The sequence below is a fragment of the Bidens hawaiensis genome, unplaced genomic scaffold, assembly GCF_021521415.1.
Source record: "Bidens hawaiensis isolate Kalapana, Puna unplaced genomic scaffold, B.hawaiensis_p1.1 tig00008970_1, whole genome shotgun sequence".
Classification (NCBI taxonomy): domain Eukaryota; kingdom Viridiplantae; phylum Streptophyta; class Magnoliopsida; order Asterales; family Asteraceae; genus Bidens; species Bidens hawaiensis.
In genome coordinates, this window is record NW_027491655.1 from 679,661 (window position 1) to 704,746 (window position 25,086).

The 25,086-nt window shown below is 33.5% G+C and overlaps 1 protein-coding gene across 1 annotated transcript; it reads right to left on the bottom strand.

Moving 5' to 3' along the window:
* Positions 1–1,149: 1,149 nt before the first annotated feature.
* Positions 1,150–15,079, bottom strand: LOC143530668 (DNA N(6)-methyladenine demethylase ALKBH1C-like). Its single transcript, XM_077026144.1, has 8 exons — positions 15,069–15,079; positions 13,863–13,949; positions 13,653–13,797; positions 13,280–13,325; positions 8,361–8,497; positions 7,894–8,130; positions 3,356–3,661; positions 1,150–1,469 (listed from the first exon to the last, which is right to left on the bottom strand). Exons 1-8 carry the CDS (start codon positions 15,077–15,079, stop codon positions 1,194–1,196), a joined length of 1,245 nt encoding a protein of 414 aa, XP_076882259.1. The 3' UTR covers positions 1,150–1,193.
* Positions 15,080–25,086: the final 10,007 nt, after the last annotated feature.

Genomic DNA, 25,086 nt, shown 5'->3' on the forward strand with positions numbered 1-25,086 from the left:
ATAATTTTAATATCTTTGATTTACCAAGAATCAGATTACGGCACAATAGGCCAATATTGTCCGACTCCCTTAGGTCCTAGTCTATGTGAAAAATTAATTAACATCGAAAACAGAACCGAGGTCCTTTAGCCTTTTGACTTTTGTCTACTATTATGAACAAAATTTTGATCCCTTCTTGCAAATAATATCCGGCACCACTCCTGTCAACTTATTATGCGCCACATTCAACTGCTCCACACTTCTCATTCCGACAATCGCCGCCGGCAACGGCCCTTGAAGCCCATTAAACATTAAAGCTGGCGTCAAAAACAATCTGCACTGGCAAGCAGCTCGACAAATTATCATTCATCAGACATAATCTCATTCAACGTTGCTCCCATTTTCCCAATACTTGCCGGAAGACATCCACCCAAATCATTATTAGCCAAAACCAGCACCGAAACCGGCGAGTTACCCAAATTCGCTGGAATGCCAAATTTAAACCGGTTATCGTTTAAGAAAACCGCATCAAGGTCCTTATCGAACAGCTTATTCGGAACAGACCCCTCGAATTCGTTAAACCCAAGGTCGAGAAACTTCAACACCGGTAAAGATAAAACCACCGTGGGAAAAGCTCCCACGAACCGGTTATTACTTTTTAAAAGTTTTCGGCACAATAATAGTTTATTAAAAACAGAAATAAACATAAATTACAAAGGAGTCTTGTTACCTAAATTATGAATGAAGAACTCGTTTAGCTGAGATGATTGCCCAACTCCTGGCAAGCTAACAACCACTAACTTCCATCTTCTCCTTTCGGTGTATCTCCATGGGGTTTTGACCAAAGATAGGGAGAAAAAAACGAGTTAAGCACGAGACGAGTTAAGCAACTCGTGCTGATTATGTATTATGAAACAAGTTTAATAGCTAAAACAAAAAGAGATGTAATGAGAAAGATAGAGATTTTCATTAATTAATTAGGTATGCATCACAATTAGGTATAATGAGATGTATACATAGAATTGGAAAACGTAAGAAGAAAACTAATCTATATTAAGTGTTAATAACCATAATATTAATACATTCATAATATTACATTATATGAAAAACCAAATACATTTAAAACTAAACATGGTATATTTAAACACGAACAAAGATCACCAACATGATCCCAAAGACGAGAAAGAAAAATACACTTCCAGAAACAACCACGATCAGATTTGCTTGAAAGTAAGGGATAAATGACCACGTATAGTCCCGGTTTCATCTAATAATTCACTAGGAGCTGTGTATTGACCGACTTGCGTCACTCCGTGATACAGAAGCCTAGACTTGCCACCAAATATCAGCACATCACCAGATTCTAGAAATACGTCTTGTAACTTCTTTTCATCTCTAGTATGACCATACTTAAATAAAGCAAGCTCCCCAAGAGAAATAGTAACCACGGGCAATCCTCTTGTGATACTATCATCGCTCTCATCACGATCCTACATTCAAACAAAAACACAAAAATTTGACTTTGCTATCCATTCACACTCCAACCATATTTTCAACTACATCACACAAATTGCTTAAAAATGCACTTCATCCCATACCACCATATATTTAAAGAACATCCCATCCCCATATATACCCCCAACGCCATACTTCTTAGGAAATCAAACTTTTCCCCCATGCTTGAGGGGGGCTTTACATCTTGTGCAACGATTCAGAACCGTGAGAACCGATTCAGAACTGAAAATGACTGAAAATTTAGAACCGAAACCTATTATAGTAAACGGTTCGGTTCCAAAACAGTCGGTTCTCGCTAATCACGGTTCGGTCTTTTATTTATCAAATTGGTTGTGCAACTTTGCGATTTTCAAAAAAAGTTCGTATAAAACAAGTTTATATAATTGTCTTCTTTCATGATAAAAATTAATTTAGATATAACATGAACATCCATTATATATTTTATTAAAACATAATTGTTGAAATTAAATATAGATTAAAGGAAGATCATATCATTTTATATTATATTACCTTAAAAGGCCTTAAACAAAATTGATCTTTGTTAGTAGGGATTGAATGTAAAGAAAGTATATTTGAATTAAAGAATGATTGAATTAATACATGCTAATAAGTTACCCTAAAAAATGAGAATTGGTAAATTTAACTAAAAAGTATTTAATATTCCGGTTCTTCGGTTCCATGTCTAGAACCGCGGTTTTACCCGAAACCGAACCGCGAAACTATTTAATGCAATATCTAAGAACCGAGAACCATAAAGTAACACATGATAGCGGTTCTAAGGCACCGGTTCGATTCCGGTTCTAGCGGTTACGAATCATTTCTTGCTCACCCCTGCCATCCTCAAATCTATTGTTTTTGTGAGTGAATGAAAAGGGGAAAAAATTGTAAATGAAATAAAGAAATATCATTTAATTAAATACAGATGGGCATAAGGAAAGAAATGCAAGAGGTCACCAATAACAATCCCGGTCAAACAACATAAAGAAATAACATTTTGAATTGAATAATTAGATTTTAGTAATCCAAGCTATTAACCATTAGCCGATATTAATCCATGCTAACGTGACTATAGGGAATCCCGATTTTCACTTTTGTTACCAATAACAATCCCGGTCAACCAGATTGTTAAGTTCATTTAATTCAGATGACATGTGAACTGACAATGACTTGGGACTTTTTTTAAATTTAGTTGGATATAGTTTTTAAAACTATGTGGTTTACACAAATTATTGGATTTGAAACATTGTTATAATTATTACACCTTTAGACATGGCATTTTTAAACGGTTAACACGTCAAAAGGAGTAATAAACGAAATCAAATCCATAATTTGTGTGAACCACATTGACCATCCATGTAACTAATTTTGAAAATTATATCCAAATATATTAAAGAAGTCCAAGTCATTGCCACGTCAGACACCACGTCATAAAAAATAAACGAAGTTAACAATCTATCAAACTGAGATTGTTATTGATAACAAAACTGATAGTTGAGATCGTCACTAGTTATAACTTCCAAAACAATATAGTTCATATAATCATGATTTATGTTACATTAGTAAAGTAAAAAAACTTTTGAAAAAAACAAAAAAACACTTGAAATTATTGATTGTGAGTTCTTTGTTCAAATAGAAAAAAAAATAAAAACTTATAGTTCATGCTTTTTAACCTAAATGATGCCACCAAAAAAATAACAAAAAGGTTAATGTAAAAAATAGTCCAACAATTACGAGTGAACTTTTCAAAACGTTAAAATATATAAAATGCAGAACTACAAAACCACCCTTTAGCTGAAAAAAGATAAAGTAGAAACACAAGTCAATATATTTGCATGTTCAGTGTGCACAAGTTAAAACGAACCTCATGAAGCTCATCTAGACAATTTCGGTAATAGAAATTGACTAAACACATATCGGGCCGCATCGAAGGAAGTTCAGTAAGATGGGCTTGGGCATCTTGAATTGTGGCTTCAGCCAATGACACTAGCTCACAAGGGAGTGGAAGTGGTGGTGGTGGTTCAGAACCATCACTTAAGTAACGTTTCTCATACCTTGTTATCGGATCCCAATTTCGACCAAGACACATAATATATCGTTGAATTCCTGCTGGCTTGTAAAACCCTCCAGGACCCATACCCCACTTCGAGCACATATTCACTGTATCAACCTACAAATAAAATAAACATACCATAGTTGCTTTTCACAAAAATTTTTGAATTTTTTTTCCAAAACATATATACATATTAGTTGTTAATGAACTAACAATGCTCTTCAATCCTTATAAACAAACATACACCATTGTACATGGAAAACTGTTCACAATAACAAAACATTACTAGCTAGGTTAAAGAAGACACGCCCAAGGCTTGCGATCTCAAAAACTCTATTTTAAGTGAGGCAAAAAATACAAGAAGCAACCGGATGAGGTGATTCATTTAGAAATAGATAAGAGACAGCAACAACTTTTGTGCTGGTGATGTTGCGGGTCACAAGAGATTGTTGTCGGAATTGAAGGTCGCCATAGGTGAAGCACTAAGGAGGGAAGTAGGATAGGAATTGATGTGTGGTGAAAAAAAAGGTTTTTTACATATTTCCTCTTATTAGAGCATTCTCAACCAATTTATAATTATCATCTTTATAATTACACTAAAAACAATGCATTTCTCTCTCATGTTCAATTAAATAATATTTTTCTATACTTATAATTACAGTTTTCTCTATCCTCGACTCACAACAAATTTACAAAAAAACACTACTCAAACGGTACCTTATTTCTAATTGGTGCTTTTATTGGTAATTTTTTATTTTTGTTAGTGATTGTTGTATGAGCTTTTCGTATCCCTGTTTTTTGTAATCTTGGTGATTATTAACATTTAAGTTTATGAACAGAAAGTTCATATTTTGGAAATATGAATATGTACTTTTAGCGTTAGTCAAATAGATGTTGACATTTTTATTTTTATTTTTTCTTAAACCATGCTCTTGCTGTATATCCCCATTTGATCATATTCTGTTAATAATAAGCTCTGCATTGAAAATTTGTTATCAGTTCTTAATTTTTTGAGTTTGTTAATTTGGTGTTAGGTTGTAACTTGTGAGTAGGGATGTTGGAAAAATATCAGAATCCGTATCCGAAATAATAGAAATTTCGGATTCATATTCGGATAGTGACTTTGAAAATTTTCGGATAACCAAACTATCCGAAATTTTAAATTTAATTATTTTTATATTTTTAGAAACCCTAGAGTGTAGTCTTAAAGCGGCTGTTGTAGTTCATTTACATTTGAAACCCTAACTCTACTCTCTATACTCCCATACACTTTTTAAACGACCACACCCCTCCGGCCACCACCAAGCACTAGATCCGGCCGCCATGAAATATCTATGGTTGAGGTTGATTGAAATGGATTCAAAAATAGAGACGAAGAATCAACTGTAACTGGAAGATGGAACGAAAATCTACGCTTCGGCCTTAATATGAAACGGTGATGAAGCAGCGGTAGTTCAAGGCTAGGGATGGCAAAAAAGCCCGAGCCCAACGGGTATACCCGAAACCCGAAACAAATGGGACGGGTATACCCGAAACAAATGGGACGGGTATACCCGAAACCCGATGGGTATGTGTTGGGTATGGGATTAGGATTTAAAAATTTTCGCGAGTACGGGCCGGGTATGAGATTAGATAATACCCGGCCCGATTACCCGAAAACGCATACCCGTTTACCCGAACCATATACCCGAATTATATGCCCAAAAAATTCTCTGTATTTTATAGGTTGTGAAGAATATATATAAAAATTATAATGATATTATTTATTTATTGTCACGCTTCTATATATCCCATGCATCATCATCATCATCATCATCATCGTACTCAGTATATCCCACCAATAGCAATGCTATGGTAGGGTCTGAGGAGGGTAAGATGTAGACAGCCTTACCTCTATCCATAGGGATAGAGAGGCTGCTTCCGGTGAGACCCCCGGCTCGATAGTAGTTTTGCATCAAGCCTTGGACATAAGGCACATAGCACTCAATCATCGGGACACCGGCTGATCGGTGCATGTGCCCTTGTCTTTCGGCTATCAACGCCACCACATGATGCCTGATTAACCTTCCGCCACTTTTAACGTTATTTTCACGAGATTAGTAAAATAACGTCAAAATTAGTGCAATTTTACTTTTGCCCACCCGAGGGTTCACACATATATACATTATATGCGCGCACCGCAAGCAGGGCGTGTATATATCCCATGCATTATATTTAAATTTGTAATAATTTGTGTATGAATAAAGGGTATAAAATAATTATAACGATTAAAAAATGTACTTGAAAGTCCCAATGAGTATACCCGATACCCTCGGGTATGCCCGATACCCGACGGGCAAATACCAACAAGTAATAGGACGGGTATGGGACACGATTTTACATACGGGTATGGGCATGGGATTACCAATACTCAGACCAAACATGGCCCGTTGTCATCCCTATTCAAGGGCGGCGATAACTCATCGCTGGTGGTGGTTACCCGTGATATAGATCGATTAGGTATAGAAGTAAACAACATGCAAAATTTGTGTTTATGAAACATATACTTGTATTATAAATGCTTGAATGTATAATTCTAGACAAACAATTTCCTTTACACAGATCCATACAATAAATGAACCATATAAATGAAATTTTTATTTATATTCAAGTATCCATTTCGATATCCGAATCCATAGGATATCCGAAAATTCGGATATCAAAATTCAATATCCAAAAATCGGATATACAACTTTGAACACCCCTACTTGTGAGAGATGTCTAGAATTGGTTCAAATGATACCAAATTTCAAGCGGATACTCCAATTTCAGAAAAAGAGTGTCCATTTGATGGACAATCTTTTGATGAATTATGATAGATTTTTTGGCTAGTCTCTGTCAAATCTGATTCGTTTGTTTCGTTTACAGGACTAAGTAAAAGGAAAGAAGAAAGAATATGAAAGATCATGAAACTAATTGATTATAGTAGAGCAATTGATTTTACAATTTCGTATTGGGTTTATGGAATTATAATAAAGAAATATGTAAAAAGTTGCTTACTAAAGATAAGAGTAAAATAGTTGATTAATAAGTTAATTTTAACAAAATTAATATATATTTAATATGCATGTTTCAAGAAAAGAAAATATGTAATTGATTTTTAAGGGTTGGATAAATATGTAATAAGAAAACTTAGCAAAGGATATATGTAAATGCCCCTAGTAAAATAGTTGATTAATAAATTAATTTTAACAAAATGAATAAATATTTAATATACATGTTTTAAGAAAAGAAAATATGTAATTGATTTTTAAGGGTTAGATAAATATTTACTAAGAAAACTTAGGAAGGGATATATGTAAATGCCCCTAGTAAAATAGTTATTTAATATACATGTTTTAAGAAAAGAAAATATGTAATTGATTTTTAAAGGTTGAATAAATATGTAATAAGAAAACTTAAGGAATGGATATATGTAAATGCCCCTAGTACAATAGTTGATTAATAAGTTAATTTTAACAAAATGAATAAGTATTTAATATGCATGTTTTAAGAAAAGAAAATATGTAATTGATTTTTAAAGGTTGGATAATTATGTTATAAGAAAACTTAGCAAAGAATATATGTAAATGCCCCTAGTAATATGCATGTTTTAAGAAAAGAAAATATGTAATTGATTTTTAAGAGTTGGATAAAATTAGGCGTTGGGTCGATGCCCGAGTGGTTAATGGGATATGTTTATGCTGGTTCAAATCCAGCTCGGTCCAACAATTTGTCAATCTACTATCAGATTGTAGAACCCTCTTGTTCTTAAAAAATACCTGATACTAGAGAATAAAAAAAAAGAATGTAATAAAAAAACTTAGGAAGGAATATACGTAAATACCCCAAAAAGAAAATGACTAAATATTATTTTTGGAGTGATTTAAACAGTGATTAGCATATGAAAGTAGTTGTGCAGAAAAGTTAACTCAACAATTTTTCCTTGTCTTTTTCTAGACAAGATTAATAATTTATTTACTTCTTTTCATTTTTCTTAATCTAATTTAATTTAGTTCTTTTAATTTATATATAGCTATAAACTGTGTAATTTGTTATATATAATTTTTGGTATTTAAGTACTAAAAACATGTAAAATAGTATTTTTGAATCTAATGATAACTATTAAATAATATACTACGTGAGGCTCTTAGACTTGCGCTTGAGGCTCTCACTTGAGTTTCCGAGACCAAAACACCTCGCCATCACGCTCTTTTTTAAACCAAGATTACCAGTTGCAAATAAAAACATAGCTTGCGCTTGAGGCTCTCACTTGAGTTTCGTTTTAAACCAAATTACCAATTGCAAATAAAAACATAGCAAATACCTACCTGGTCCTTGATGCTCACGTAATTTCTTAAAAGAATTATTCCTGGTCCAAGTATTTCATAAGTTGAGAGTTTGCTCGTTAACGGTTTGAGAGGGGTCTTTTCACAATCACTTTCACACACGGACTCAGTGTCCTTCCTCTCATGGAAAAGTATGTTAAGTCGATCTGTATCAACCAAATCTTTACGCATCGGATTTGGGCGATAGTTCCTCAAAGGAGTATGAATTGCATCCTGCATCTGCAAAATTAACAAATAATTTATTTGTTTTTTTGCCTATAGTGTGCAAAAAAGGCGATAGTTCCTCCTCAAAGAAGTATAGTCTGCAAATAGGACGATAGTTTTTTTTTTGCCTATAGTGTGCAAATAGGGAGATAGTTCCTCAAAGAAGTATAGTGTGCAAATAATCGGGATGAGCACCGATCGGAAACTAACTTCTCCATAAACTCGGTATCCATATTTTCAGGTACCAAAATCACAGGTACTGAACCAAACAGGTACTCATAAACTCGGTATGGTATTCCGTACCTACTTCTCAAGAAATTCAAACCGAAACATTTAAGCCCAAATTTTGAAGTAAGTCCTTCACCAAAAACCAGATTGACACCTTAACAATTCATATAACAAAATTTAAACCCTAAATTTGACCAGATCAGAGTTTTAAACAATCGTTACAAACTTGGGGTTTTGTTCGTGTGTGAAAAAGAACAAAAAAAATACTCATAGGATCAAGAGAATCTCACCCTAAAAGATGAAGATACCATGGGTCTGATTAATCGGTGGAAGATCGAATTCATCATCGCGGCTGAGAATATAATAAAATTACGATATGAAGAGATTGGATGTTTTAAATACTCTCCCTGACCTAATGGGCCGAAGGTAAGGTAGCACTGTTTTTTCTTTTCACAACTAATTTTTTTCACGTATTTTATCTAGCGACCTTGATCTTAAACCAAGCTAGTGTTTTTTCTTAATATTTACTAGGTTTGGTAATACCTTAATTGTGTTTACGTTAACATTGACCCAGACCATTTCAAAAGGGTTAATTTGGATTGTTTTAAAATTTAAATGAATTGATTTGGGTCATAAGTTTTAAAATTTAAATCAATTAAACGATTTTTCAGTTCGTTTAACCACCTAAAAGCTCGTTTAAGCGATATTCAGTTTCTTTCAGCACCTAACAGCTCGCTTAAGCGATTTTTCAGCAGTTTGTTTCAGCACCTACCAGCTCATTTAAGCGAAATTTTAGTTCGTTTCAGAACATACCAGATCGTTTAAGCGATTTTTCAGTTCGTTTCAGCACTTAACAACTTGTTTCAGCACGTTTTTGTTTTGTTTTCGTCGACTTTTCAGTTTCGGTTAATTTGTCGGGTTTTTTTTGTTGAACGAGGACAACGGACGAAACGTTTTAGTTCTTTTACTTTTTTTGTTTTATATTTTGAGTTATGATTTTTTAATTGATTTTTTTGAATTTTTTAAAGGTTTTTATTAAGATTAAAACCCTAAAAAAAATTCAAAAACAAAACAATAAATAAATCATAACTCAAATACAAATAAAAAGCGAAAAAAAGTTAAAAAAAACAAAAATGTTTCGCCGTCGTCCTCGTTCATAAAAAAACCCGACAAATTAACCGAAACTGAAAAGTCGACGAAAACGAAACAAAAACCAAAATCGACCCGTCCAGTGCGAAAGCTCAAAAAAAACCGTAACCCAACCCGTCCAGTGCTAAAACTCGTGTCGGCACGAAACCTGATTCGAGCCGAACCTAAACCGATCTCGTTCCAATCTAAACCTCGTTTCAACCCGAACATGCCACTTTTTTAAAGACACTAACCCACATCGACCCATATAATTAAATTTGCAACCCATTTTGACCCAAAAATAAAAATGTGATATTTCAAGTGACTAATCGCTTAAACGAGCTGTTAGGTGCTGAAACAAACTGAAAAATCGCTTAAACGAGCTGTTAGGTGCTGAAACGAACTGAAAAATCGCTTTAACGAGCTGTTAGGTGCTGAAACGAACTGAAAAATCGCTTAAACGAGTTGTTAGGTGCTGAAACAAACTGAAAAATCACTTAAATGAGCTGCTAGGTGCTTAAACGAACTGAAAAATCGCTTAAACGAGCTGTTAGGTGCTGAAACGAACTGAAAAATCGCTTAAACGAGATGTTAGGTGCTGAAACGAACTGAAAAATCGCTTTAAACGAGCTGTTAGATGCTGAAACGAACTGAAAAATCGCTTAAAGGAGCTGTTAGGTGCTGAAAAACACTTAAACGAGCTGCTAAGTGTTGAAACGAACTGAAAAAATCGCTTAAACGAGCTGTTAGGTGCTGAAACGAACTGAAAAATCGCTTAAACGACTTATTAGGTGCTTAAACGAACTGAAAAATCGCTTAAACAAGCTGTTAGGTGCTGAAACAACTTGAAAAATCGCTTAAACGAGCTGTTAATTGCTGAAACGAACTGAAAAAATCGCTTAAACGAGCTTTTGCTATTAAAACGAGCTGTAACATGTTGAAAACGCGCTGATTCGTTGGTTAAAAAAAACTGTCCCGAAACCCGTTTTGACCCGTTCCGACCTTGACCCGTTCTAACCCGAACCTGTTGACCCTAACTTGTTCCGACCCTAACCAAAATTATTATACAAAGTAAAAACATTAAAAAATAAATTTTAAAAAAATCTAGATTAACTGCTATCCTGGTAAAATATCTATGATTGGAACAAAAATGAAAGTTCAATAACATGAATGGAACAATTTTCAAAGTTGACTACTATTCTATAGAGTAATCCTTACAAAATAATACTAAGTTTAGTACTCATGATCATGGTCTGTGGTAGTCTCTAGGCTGGTTGGATTGTAATGGTCGACATCATCGCCGCCCAAATCAACAATGAGATCTTTTAACAAATAAAAAACATTAATCATAAAATCCTCATGCTGAAGATCTTGGGTGGTTTCGCTTACGTAGCACCCTAGTCTTAAACGGACATCCTAGTGCCAAAATTCCTCATCCTAGTTGTCGGAACTAAGACATTGAGTGTGTTTTGAATTTCGATTGATAATCGTGGATCGTCAGAAACTTCGGGAGGTGTGTTTATAATTTGATCTGATTGCAAATCTTTCTGCATGTTAGATGTTATTTACGCCGAAACACTTAAAAAACAAATTTTAAAATTATAACACCATGAATTTTTCAATATATATATACACACACGCACTAGGTTTTATCCCTCGTATTACAGGATTGTTTTACATTATTCGTTTTTAATATTTATATCTTTTATATGGATTTTATTTTTACTTATTGTAATGAAGTTAATAATATATTTAGGATTTGATGATGAAATAGTTTCACAAATAAATGATATGCTATAACCCTATACGGGCTTGATGAGACTCATGACCCGCTTATTTTATTTTACTATAAAACTGTTTTTTAATTATATATAATATTTTTTTAAATCGGATATTAATTTTAGTATATATTCTTATTCTATAGGAGTTTTATATCAAATACTTAGTTAGATCAATTTTAAATTTAATGAGATATTATAACCCGTTTAAAAACTATCTGAGTTTGGTGAAACTATACCCGTGAAATCGGTTCAAATGCATGAGAATATCTCATTTACATAAAAAAATGTTTCAAAAAAAATAGCAGTTTGTTAAGCTCTTAAATTTTTTTGAAGTTCTGTAAGAAAATTAACCCCTTATGTATATAATTTCAGTTGATTTAGTGGATTACTTTTATTTGTGATTTAACTTAAACAGGTCAAACTAAAAAACATAGCTTTAAAAATAACAGGCGTGTTTAGTCCGGAGCCGAAGAGGTGTCGGAATGGAAGAAGATGTTCGGACTGTATAGTCCGATTCTCGGATCCAATGGTCCGGATAACTGGATTTGGAGAGGTGTTAAAGGTGACGAGTTCTCTGTGGCGGATGCTAGAAGAATTATCGGTAAAGATATTGAGCTGAGCCCGGGGAGTATGATAGGTTGGTGGGGAGTATGATAGGTTGGTGATAGCCAAGTCACCGGTAACATACAGAAAATTGATTCGAATATATAACGGATAGAACAACGGCTCGTTTTCGGATACAGACACACCACCGAACCAAACCGAAGGGCATCCAACACGCGTTTAGGATACATAATTCACCACCTAAACTTGTGATTAGATTCCAAAGATCACCATTCAAGTTGCCATATTTGAACTAGCACTGGAGAATCAACTTTACTCAAAATCCATTGAGATAAAATTAACACACAATATTTTAATCAAACATAAACATCTGCCGTTATCCTTCTTTCACGAAATGTTTACATAGAAATAAAATAACTACCAATAACCTACCCACTAACAAGGTGGACTTAATTAAAGGAAAATAAATAAAACAAAAAAAAACTCACCGACATGTAAACTAAAAGGAAATAAACATGAAAATATAAATTGTATAACTTGGAAGTAAAACAGAGAACAACATGGGTCGGATCATGGCGGCTCTTCGGGTTCGGGTGCGGGTAAACATATGATCTAATTAAACCATTTCATAAACCAAACCTGATGTATATCAGTTGGGTCAAATGGATTCCGAAGAAGTGTCGTGTGTTTATGTGGCGAGCGGTGTTGAATAGGATTCCTACGAGAACTGAATTGATGAAGAGAGGTATACAGGTTAGTTCTTGTTCTTGCAGTCTTTGCGGTTTAGCTCCGGAAATTGCAGATCATCTATTTTCTAGCTGTGAAGTGGCGGGTCACGTTTGGAGTTGGTTGGAATCATGGACCTCGGTTTCTTCGGGGGCTTGCAGCAGTGTGTTCGAGCTCTCCAGATTGCATTTGACGGCAGGTTTGTCCCAAGGTAAAGAGGAGGTTGTTCAAGGTTTGGTGATAACGATTTGTTGGAGGCTGTGGAAAGCTAGAAACGATCTAGTGTTCTCTAAAATTCCGGTAAGAATTGTAGATATTGTTAGTGACATTAAGGCTTTGGGGTTCTTTTGGTATAGAAATAGGCCTCGATAAAAACCAGTCTTGTGGTCAGATTGGTGTTCGTTCAATTTGGTGTAATGTCTCTTTGGTCTTTGTAGCCTCCGGGTGTTGTTCGCTGTTGTTTATATAGTGAAGTTTCAAAAAAAATAACAGGCGTGTCTGTAATGGTCAGTTCTTGCTTTACTTTTGAAAGGTTTGAGCTTCAAATCTACCAATGAAACCTGACCATGACCATTTCAGCTAATACGAACTCATACAAAACACAAAGTTGACCCATCCACCAGCAAGATAACCCAAAATTGCTTCCAAAACCAAACAGTATTGACCAAATAAAACAAATTAAGCAGCGACCGTATAAAGAAATGTGAGAAAATGCATAAACGTTTACAATGTCTTACCGGGAGACGAAGCATTACCCCATATGACGGTTGACCCGCCCAACACCTGTACAAAATTTATAAAAGAAAGCACACCCATTAAGCACAAGCAACTTGTTGGAGCTATGATTCAAACAATTTTTAGCAACCAAAATTGGTCTTTTTTAGTTCATTTTTTCAGCCTTCCTACAATTTGAACTTTTTCGGTCCAGAAAAAAAGTTTTTATGCCCCCCATCTCCCCGAGTGAATGGAATGAGCTATGATGGAAAAGTAATATATAAGTATTTTTAAGAGGGTGAATGGGAAATTAATACAAAGGGCTAAAGCTTAAGATTAGGGCTTAAGCTTAAGCGAATGACATTCCAATAAAACAACAAGACATGTATGCATCACCTTGTATTTTCTGCATACAGATATAATCTCAGGAAGTTCGCAAAGCTCTCCTTCCATTCTGTAAATCCCCTGAACCACAACAATAATCTTCTTCCAAGGTCTATGCATTCTCGGTTGTCCTTCAGCAATTTGCTCTGTCAAAACTCTACAAATGAGAAGGTGCTATAAATAAAATGCATACCAAAAAGAAAATGATACCAAATAACTTACTTTTGTGTTGAAAGACACGAAGGTTGCACAGACCCACCAGCATCATTGACAATAGAGTTATAGTTCAATAAACCTAGCCTGTGCAGCCTGTTCAATAAAGAATTAAAGATTGAGCAACAAATTGTTCAATTGATAGCAGAGGTTTTATTAATATGAACATTAGAGATAAAAACAAGCATAAAACATATCTACCCTGCGTCCTGCGGATGTTCTTGTGTTTGGCTGGGCAGGGGGTAAGCATGCGTGTGTTGACCTCACTGGGTTGTCCCCGTTGGTGGGGCTGAGAGACAGTGGCTTCGTACCGGGATAGGCGATTTTGAGAGCGGAATCTAGGAAGGTTGCTAAGCATCAGACAACGTGTTTGGAGAATCAGCACGTGTTCATTCCATTTGCCTTCGACACTTTTGGATCCATAGCTCCCGAGGCGGTTCGCTTCTTGGAGCGGGTGCAGAAGGTGGTCCACAGTGACTCGCAGAGCCCGAGGAACCAAGGATTTATATTTAGTAGAATAGGCTTTGCGATTCAAAAGGGGATAGCGGCGCAGCTTGTTGCTCGCTTACCCATTATCCAGATGTAGCTCGGTTTGTGTTATATATAAATAAAACAATAAATAAAATCATAATATTAAACATAATAGTTCTGAAAGGCAAAATTGATGTTGTTAACTTTTAATCAACACCAATAATTTCCAAACAATAATTATTCAACAAGGGCTTAGACCTTTGCTGTCAAAAGCCCTCCGGGCGTGCGCCTAGGCCCTCAGGCAAGGCACAGGGAATGCACCTCCCTGCTATCCAGGTGATTTGGCAACCTTCGGGCAAGATTCCAGCCAGCTGTTGGTCAGATTCTATCCAAATCCTAAATTCCAGCAAACTACTGCAATTTCTGGGCAAACTAGTTTAAAACATCAAAAATGGCTTGAAACCATCCTAAAAGGCCTATAGCATGTTTAAAACCCCAAAAATGGTATGTTTATCCTATGCGCCTTGTTTAACTTGGGCCCTCACTTTTTAGCGCCTAGGCTCAAGGCTCACATTTAGTGCCTTTACGGCAACTAAGTTAATAATTCTGCTTAAATCTTTATGATAAGATTAGAAAAGTCATTAAACACCTTCAATAAACAAACAAAAATTAACATAAACGAATGTAAACGAACACATTATCACACATTCACAAACACTATTGAACAATCATGGCCACCGTTACAGTTCGTCCATTTAGTTAATCGAACGGAATTCCTTGTTCATGTTCGATTCATTTACAGCCCTAGATCTACATCAGATTTAACATACTGTTTGTGAATTCCTAATATCAAATTTTACTCAAATGCCATCAAATGCATATTTACACATCGAAACATAACACAATAATTCACAAACACAGTTGAACAAATGTCATGTCCGTTCATTTGTTAAACGAATGAACAAATCACAAACACTTCACCAAACAGCTAATTCATTTAAAGCCCAAGATCTACATCAGATTTTGCATATAATAAACATTTAAATCCCTTCATAAACACTAAACTAGGGTTTTACCTTACATCTGTTTGTGAACTAATACCAAATTTCACTCAAACGTCATCAGATATATATTTTACACATCAAAACATAACAAAATAACTTACAAACACATTTGAACAAACAGGGTCACTGTTCGTGTTCATCCACTTAGTTAATCGTACACAATTCCTTGTTCACGTTCATTCATTTGTTTAATGAACGAACAATTCACCGAGCGTTCATTTCATTTACAGCCCTAGATCTACATCACATGTACCATATAAACATTCAAATCCCTTCATAAACACTAAACTAGGGTTTTACCACTAACAAAATGTTTAATCAGCTCTTGATTTTTCCTAAATAAAAATATAACGTTATCTATATCTGTTGATTATAAATAAAAGTTAAAAATAAACAACAAATTAAACTCAAGTTACCTTATTACCCGCGGATTGTCGTCTTCGTGGTAAATACCACAATGTGGTCGATTAAAGACAATTATGTCAAACTTCTCGTTCTTAATGTGAACATGCTCAAGCAGTCTTGCCGCATCAACTTTTAAAAAGATCGGGCTCCCAACTTGATCAAATGAAGAAGGTTATTTTCGGCATCGTCGTAGTTTTTCCTTAAGAACCCTTTCAACAATCAATTTAATTAGTATAACATATATACACACACACGTATATATATATATATATATATAAGGGAAAAACAGAATTTTTTTCACGTACTTTGATCATCGAAGGAGGTGATGGTCATGTTCGAACCATCACCAAACACGGAGGAGCATACACTACGTCCAAAACTGAGGTTTCTATCCCCACAAACCTACGTATTTTTTTCGGGCGTGTATAGTGTGGTTAGGGGCGTGTTGAACGCGAGAATGCAACCGCGCCGCGTTCTTGTTTATTGAGGAGTCTTAGCTCCTCAATGGACCTCTTCTTCGCTTTGGTAGAGAAACTTAGAAAATTTTCTCCAAAAGCAATGGGCTGGTTTTGAACACAAACGAACAAATATGAAACAATTAACTAGATGACTCATACGCATAATAAATAAACGGACATAAACAAACCTTTCACGAACATAAACGAACGAATGAAAGACGTTTTCATGCTTGTTTGTTTAGTTAAACGAACACAAACTTTTTGTTCGTGTTAGTTCGTTACTTAAATAAACGAACACGAAACTTAATCGACTAACTGAATTGATGTTAATAAAATAGAAACATAAAGTTTCTGGGCAATTTGACCCTGTCCGTTTCGTTCGTTTAACTTTAAACGAAGACGAACACGAAAACTTAATCGAGCAAATATTTGTGTTCATGTTAGTTTACTAAAAAATGAACATGTTCGTGTTCGTTTGTTTAAAACTAAACGTACATAAATTAACATATATGAACAAGCGTATTTGAACACAAACAAACATAAATGAACACAAACGAACAAATATGAAACAATTAACTAGATGACTCATACACATAATAAATAATCGAACCTTTCACAAACATAAATAAAAATAATTAAACAATATATATTATTTTATACATAAAATTATAATAGAAAAAAATATATAAAAATAGTTATAATTAAATCGATTCCGATACACATATCACCGATTAATAACACATAGTAAATACTTAATCAACAATAATGTTTCCGATCAATCCATGCAATCAACAAGCATAAAACCTTGTGAAAACACTAATTAGTGAGCTAAATTGATTCTAATTTACAAAGTACCGATTAGTAATCAACTATAATGATTGTAATTGATCAATCCGAGCAATTAACGAGCATATAACCTTGTGCAAACACTAACTAGTAACTTCAATTGATTCCGATACACAAATCACCGATTAATAACACACAGTAAATATCTAATCAACTATAACGATTATAACTGATCTATCAAACTATCCTTACAATTAACGAGCATATAACCTAGTGCAAACACTAATTAGTAACTTAAACTGATTCCGGAGCACAAATCACCTATTAATAACATACCGTAAATACCTAATCATCTACAATGAATATAACCGGTCTATCCACACGATTAACGAGCATATAACCTAGTGCAAACACTAATTAGTAACTTAAACTGATTCCGAAGCACAAATCACCGATTAATAACATACCGTAAATACCTAATCAGCTATAATGAATATAACCAATCTATCCACACGAGGAGCATATAACCCAGTGCAAACACTAATTAGTAACTTAAATCGATTCCTATACACAAATCACCGATTAATATCATACAGTAAATACCTAATCAATAAACCGATATATAAACGCAATTAACGAGCATAGAACCTAGTGCGAACACTAATCGTCGAGTTAAATTGATTCCGATGCACAAATCGGTACATAATAACGAGTAAGAGGTTTTAGCTGTGGGTATTGTGAATTCATGCTTATTTAAGTATTTGTTTTGGTGCTTAAAGTTTTGTAACTGACATTTGTCGTCCTTCGTGTTTACACAAGTTATCGTTTTTATCAAAAAGTTGTTTCGTAGGTGGAGTAATTATTAATTTATTATGTATAACTTTTTTTTTGAACGGCCAATTCTTATTAGAAACCAAAAAGAGAACTTGACTAGCAAGATACTAGCCAAGAACAAAAATATCAAAGTGTATATACACCCGATTACCAAGACTCCTGATTACACTACATACTTAAAACCAAACGAACACCAGGTTCCCCATTCAACCTCTTCTGTTTTCCTACTATATTTTACCCAATGAAAACTATATCTTCTTATGTCCTTCTTGAGTCTATTAATTGAGACTCGTTTATTGTTGAAGAGGGTCTCATTTCTAGTTTTCCATATTCCTCACTCATTTACACGTGTGTTATTAGATGTTGTGGTTGTTAAATGTAAATGAGGAAAAGTGAAAAGATACATTACTCAAAACACGTAATGCAAATTAAAAAAAAAAAAACAAAAACAAAAATCTTTCTCTAGCTATTGATGACACAAATTTGTTTTTAGTTGATTAAGTTCTTTTTTAATTGAATTTTCGAGCCCAAAAGGTTAGTTTACACTTTACACAATTGCCATGGGAGGTGATTTTCTTATTACGGAGTATTATTATTATTATTATTATTATTATTATTATTATTATTATTAATAAGCTAAACACCAATTGTTTGTTTGCATAAGGAATGATGGAGTATTATTTTTATAATAATCTATTTTTGATATCCAAAGTGGTGAGTGATATCAAATCAGCCTCATATTTATGGGTGAAGCATAGAAGTAAAAGTTCATGTTTGAAGTGGTAGTAATTGTGTAAATTTTCATTTTGTAAATTTCACTTGATAGTTTAGTCACAAGTTGGTGGTTGTAGTTTATATTTTCTTTTCTTGTATGTTCGGGTTTCTTGCTATCCAGTCTTTTAAAAACCGGTTTAAACCGGTTTGTTGAACCGGATTTCACACAGTAGGCTGGTTTGCTAGAACATTGTACTAGCGGTTTTTTTTCTACAATACCGGTTTTTACCGGAAAATCGGTTTTAAATCTGATAAATTTTTGATATTTGCGGCCAATAATTTTTCAAAATTACTTTTAACCCAACAATTAACATTCAAACGTGTAAACTTTATGACTATTTTTTTAAAATTGAGTATTTTACATTACTTTTTTTTTAATATGAATTAACTTTTGGATTATTTTTTGTAATGGAATCATTTATTTTTGGGTTATATTTGGATTGAAGTTGGAGTTATAGGAAATCATAAGTTAAACTATTCAACCGGTTGCCGATTGTACCATTTTTTAGCCCAATTCGATAGAAGTAAAATACCGGTTTAAAAAACATTGTTGCTGCCTGCAACTATGTAAGTTGTCCCTTGTCTTATTTCTTTAATAATATGGCATTTCATAAGGAAATTTTTCTATCTACCCAAATCCCAGAGTATAATAATACATGAATATTGGGAGTGCCAAATTGAAGTTACACAAGTTTCTCTTTAGTAAAAATTTATGTTGTAATCATTTAGTAAAATACTTATCCATTTATGTACTTACTATTATTTTCAACTTGTAATTTGGTTTGTTTATGTTGCTTATAAATTTGCATAGACAACGGATCTTTTGATCAAGAGTATTCACTCATTGTAAAGTAATAGTTATTTCATTTGTTACAACTCACACCAATACATTTATATTTTGTTATCATGTTCTAGTTGTATCTTAACATTTAACAAATTAGTTATCTGGTTTTTGTGAGACATTTTTAACAGCAAATTGCTCGGATTTGCCACATATACAGGTGAGATCCGTGAGAACACGGATTAATCCGTTAGATTTAACTACCAATTCAAATCAAGACTTCCCATTTCATTCACGTCTTAAAACTGGCACTCCATTTGGGTGTTCGTTATTCAAATCGAACTTGAAAAAGCTCGAAATTTGAACCGAACTGAATTCAAATAACAAATTTGACCTGGCCCAAATAACCCAAATTTGAATAATTTCTTTTTTCTAACAATAACTAAACTTAACAAAAGTGCATATTTACTTATTTAGTCAACCAAAAGAAGTGTAGAATCCACTAATCCAGAGTAGAGGTGTACAAAAAAACCGGTTTAGGACCGGTTTTAGGATAACCGAACCAAACCGGTTTGGGTTTAAAACCGGTATCACTCAAACCGACCCAAACCGTCAGTTTTAGGATCGGTTCCTCTTAAGATATACCAAACCAGTTTTAAAATCGAATTTAAAACCAGTTAAACCGGTTTATAAACCGAACCGAACTAATGTGACCAGGTCGGCCTATCTTGCTTCTAAACCGATTTATAAACCGAACCGGTTTGAGTCAAACCGGTTTTGACCAGCCGTTGACCAAACCGGTTTGGTTTGGGTTTAAAACCGGTTTTGTACACCTCTAGTCCCAGGGGCAGATCTAAATATATGAGAGCAGGTTCACGGGAAACCACTGAGTTCGAATTTTATATGGGACGCCTATATAAAATATGAGAGTGAACCCACATATATTTTGTGAGTGAATCCAACAATCAAAATGAAGCCCTGGCTCAGTGGTAAACTTCCCATCCTCCTAATCTAACAACCCGGGTTCAATTCCCACTACCCGTGTGTTTTTTCTTCTCTTTATATATTTTCTTTACTAGTTAACTTATTAGGATTTTTGCCTACCTGCCCCCAGCCGTCGCAGCCCTCTCCACACATCAAACATAGAGAATGTTGGGGCTGTGTATGTTCGACGGTGGATTCTCAATGTATGTTTGTTAGTTGAATTAGGCAATTTTGTTCTTAATTTGAAAGCACACATGTAGGGATTTTAATATAGCCAGTCACTTTCTTAAAACCGGATAGAACCAAGGTGCAGGTGTATAAAATATGTAATATACATATTAGAATAATTTGTAATAAAGTATTTGTTACTATTCACAGAACAATTCATCTTAAATTCTTAATTTATAAAATGAAGATAGAGAACCATAATCCGTTAGAACCCGTTAAATTTAACCAATTAGAACCGGATACTTATTCCGTTTTTGTTAAATAATTTATTAGGTTCTCTAGTCCTAAACCGTTGGCTAACCTGTGAGAATCAATAGTAGGCCTCTTAAAAAACACAAAAATGACAGATGATTCGATTTGTAATGTTTTGGATGGGCGCAATCATCAATCTATAATTTATATTTCTTTGTAATTTACTGCATTCTTAAGAATAATCTTACAAACACAAAAACATTAATTTAACGATGCAAACAGTTGAAAAGACTCAAACTCTACACTAGGTAGCACATTAATTTAACAAATTTTGTAAAAACTGATAGTGAATGTTGATCATATGATATGGGATTAATGTTATCATTAACTAACTAATTTTGATTATTGATTATTTTTTTCATGCTTGGATGTGAATTTCTATCATGATGTTATTATTGATAATGTAAATGTATCCATGATATTACCCAATTGTGAAACGTAGGTTACATTTTACTTATAATGTTTAAATTTTAATTTGTGGGCATTATGAATATTAAGAGATATTATGTGTTATTATATCGTAGTTTTATTATGTGATAAACCTTAACTGACCAGAATAGTCGAAACAACCCTAACCATAAAACCAAGCTGAATCGTCAAACATAACCGAACAGTGAACCCACTCAAAAAAATTCCTAGATCCACCACTGTCTAGTCCAGACTAGAGGTGTACAAAACCGGTTTTAAACCCAAACCGAACCGGTTTGGTCAACAACTGGTCAAAACCGGTTTGACTCAAACCGGTTCGGTTTATAAACCGGTTTAGAAGCATGATAGGCCGATCTTGTCACACCGGTTCGGTTTATAAACCGGTTTGACCGGTTTCAAATCGGTTTTCCTCAAACCGGTTCGGTTTTAAAACCGGTTTGATAGATTTGAAGGGGAACCGGTCCTGAAACTGACGGTTTGGGTCGGTTTGGAAACCGGTTTGGATGAAACCAGTTTTAAACCCAAACAGGTTCGGTTCAGTTCGCCTAAAACCGGTCCCAAACCGGTTTTTTGTACACCTCCAGACTCCAGGCCTCCCAAAATCCCAATAAGCAAAGCTTCGTCTTGTCCACAAAAAGACATTTTAAGGCCCAATCCGGAATTTTAATAATATAATAATAATCCGCCCATTTATTAAATGGGCTCCAACTTATTGTGTAGTAATAAACGATTAAAAGAACATATTTTGTATTATCTATATTATATCATTAAGCATAAGTGATGGACGAAATAGTCATTTCACAATTAAAACATGAGGATACAAACGTCATTTCATAATTGAGCATAAAAAGTAATTTGTCATTCCATCGTTTCACCCTTCAAGCGTATCGTACAAGTTCACGGAGCGTCATATTTTATGTAATTACTCTTGTATCCTTTGTGGCTTATCCTTGATTTAATTAAATATATTAATTATTGTTATTATTATTACTATCTACATGTTACTTCATTCAATTAATATTAATATAGAGAAAAGATCAAATAAGAAGTTTGATTATCTTAAGAAGGCTAGGAAGAAGGGTATTTTTGTCTAATACCTTAATATTGAAAACCCACTTAATTTAATTTCAAAAACCCACTTAATTAAAACCCACTTAAATTTTTACTTATCTCCTACAACCATGAACCACCACCGCCCACCGCCACCCATGCCACCACATTGCCGGAAAAGTCTTCAAATATTTCGCTGGAAAATAAAACAATATGAAAAACACAATGAAAAAGACACAATGTAAAAAATACAATGGAAAAAACACTATGAAAATAAAAACACAATGACGAAAACACAATTAAATAACACAATGTAAAAAAACACAATGCAAAAACACACTATGTAAAAATAAAACACAATTGTATAACACAATTTTGTAAAACACAATTATGGTAAAACACACATTGTAAAAACCCATGAATTTTTATTTTTATTTTTATAAAGCAATATGGTACTCATATAAAAGATAAAAAAACACTTGTTTTTATGGTGAAATTGTTTTGAAAAAAACATGTTGTATAAAAAAGTTATTGACGTTTTAAAATGATGGGGGTATTTGACATGTGTCTTGCATGTGGAGAGAGAAAGTCAACAAATGTGTTATCCCCTATTATGCCCTTACCCTTGTTTTACACTTGATGATCTCTCTAATCTAATCTCAACCAATCAATTCTCAAATGAATGGACAAGATTATTTCCTAGGAAAACTAATCTTCTTATTATAACTCAACCCTATTAATATAATCATTAATAATACATATTAAATATAGAATACATACGGTTTACACAATATGTATATATATTGTTTACATTTATAGGCCATTATACTTATTAATTAGGCCATTAACATTGAGGAATTGAATGAGGGGATTGAAGACTCCAATCACAATCATAATGTTCTGCTGCTACGCCTAAAAGATTTACATGTACAGTTGTTGAAGCACAATTCTCTACGAAGGGCATTGAAATTACCCCCTTAGTAGTTAGTATGTTTCTTCATCGTCCTCCTTTTATATGTTTTGTTAAGCTTAGTGAGTATGATGTCGATTCCACGGCTTTACTCAAATGGTTCAAGAACACAATGATTTCATTCAAACGATTCAAACCGAATGATACGGTTAACAAGCTTAAAAGCTTACAATCTTTTATCAAAAACAATCAACTGATGTAACAAAAGACCTAACAATCATATTTATAACTAAAAATAAATACTTGGGCCATGTCAACTTAATGGGCCGGATGCTCGTGCATCAGAGTGATTGTAGCATATTTTCATATTTATTTAACTTTTAGTGTTGAGATATCTTTGCAACAGTACCAACACATGTTACTGCACAATGGCCTTGATTTTGAGATATCTTACAATGTTAACATATCAACCATGAGCAGGACAAGAATCATTTCTGCAGAATGTTGTGGTGCCTATTTATGAGGTTACTCGTAAGGTAGTAAAATTCAATTTCACTATTTCTTAACATGTTTATAAAATCTGGTGAGTTATTATTAAACATTGTTCTTACATGGTGACATGCAGCCATAAGATATCAAGGTGGCAAAGTAACTCATGATTCTTCTTGGAGAAACTATGATGATCTTAACGAATACTTTTGGTAACACACCTCATCATTTTCTTCGAAAGATTAGATTACAAATGAAGTATTATATATATTGTATTATAATTTAAATTATGACATACAACTTAAAATCAAAGAAATGAATAATCAAACATTAAAGGAAATGGGTAGAACAAGTAAAAGGTATCCATGTTTGATATTTCATGCAACAAACCTTTTATATTGTTCTGTTTAAAATATCGGATTATAATTACACTAATATATCTTGTTTGACTTGTTGCTTGACTTACCCATTTTGACACCTCTACACACCTGATAATGGATTTTACTTTCATTCTTAAATATGTTACTCATTCAAGATAGAAACTTCAATATTTCGTTTAAAGGTCTGACAAAATCGACATAAAGAGGTGTCAAATGAACTAAAGAGGCTAACACTAACTGACATCAAAATAGACATTAAACGAGTTCCAATAAGAATACTCTTATAATAGAATGGAGGCTGCTGCCACTCTATGACTCCATCCTATAAAATAATGAAACCATGTAATGTATTATATATAGTACTAATTTTTATCCTTTGTATTACGGGGATTGTTTTATATTATTTGTTTCTAATATTTAATTTTTAAATTATTATTTTTTTATTATTTGAAAGTTAATACTTATGGTTTGATGATAAATTGTTTCACAAATAATTGAGATGTTATAACCGGTTTAAAAACTATATGAGTTTGATGAGACCCAAGACCCGTTTATTTTTTTATACTATAAAATTGGTTTTTAATTATAAATAATATATATATTTTTAAATAAATCAAATATTAATTTTTAGTATATCCCTACTTTATAGGATTTTTATATCAACTATTTGGTGAGATTAGTTTTAATTTAATGAGATGCTAAACCCGTTTAAGAAATATCTGGGTTTGATGAGATACATATCCATGAATTCGGGTCAAATGCATGAGAAACCTCTATTTAAAAATCAAGCAAATCTGGTGACTCCAAAAAAAGGAGAAGCGACCATATCGCGACACGTAGGATTTTTATGGTTTCGTTTATATATATTATAGATTCAACTATATACAAAAATTAAATCAAGATGATTATAGATATAATCAACTCATACCAATTACAAT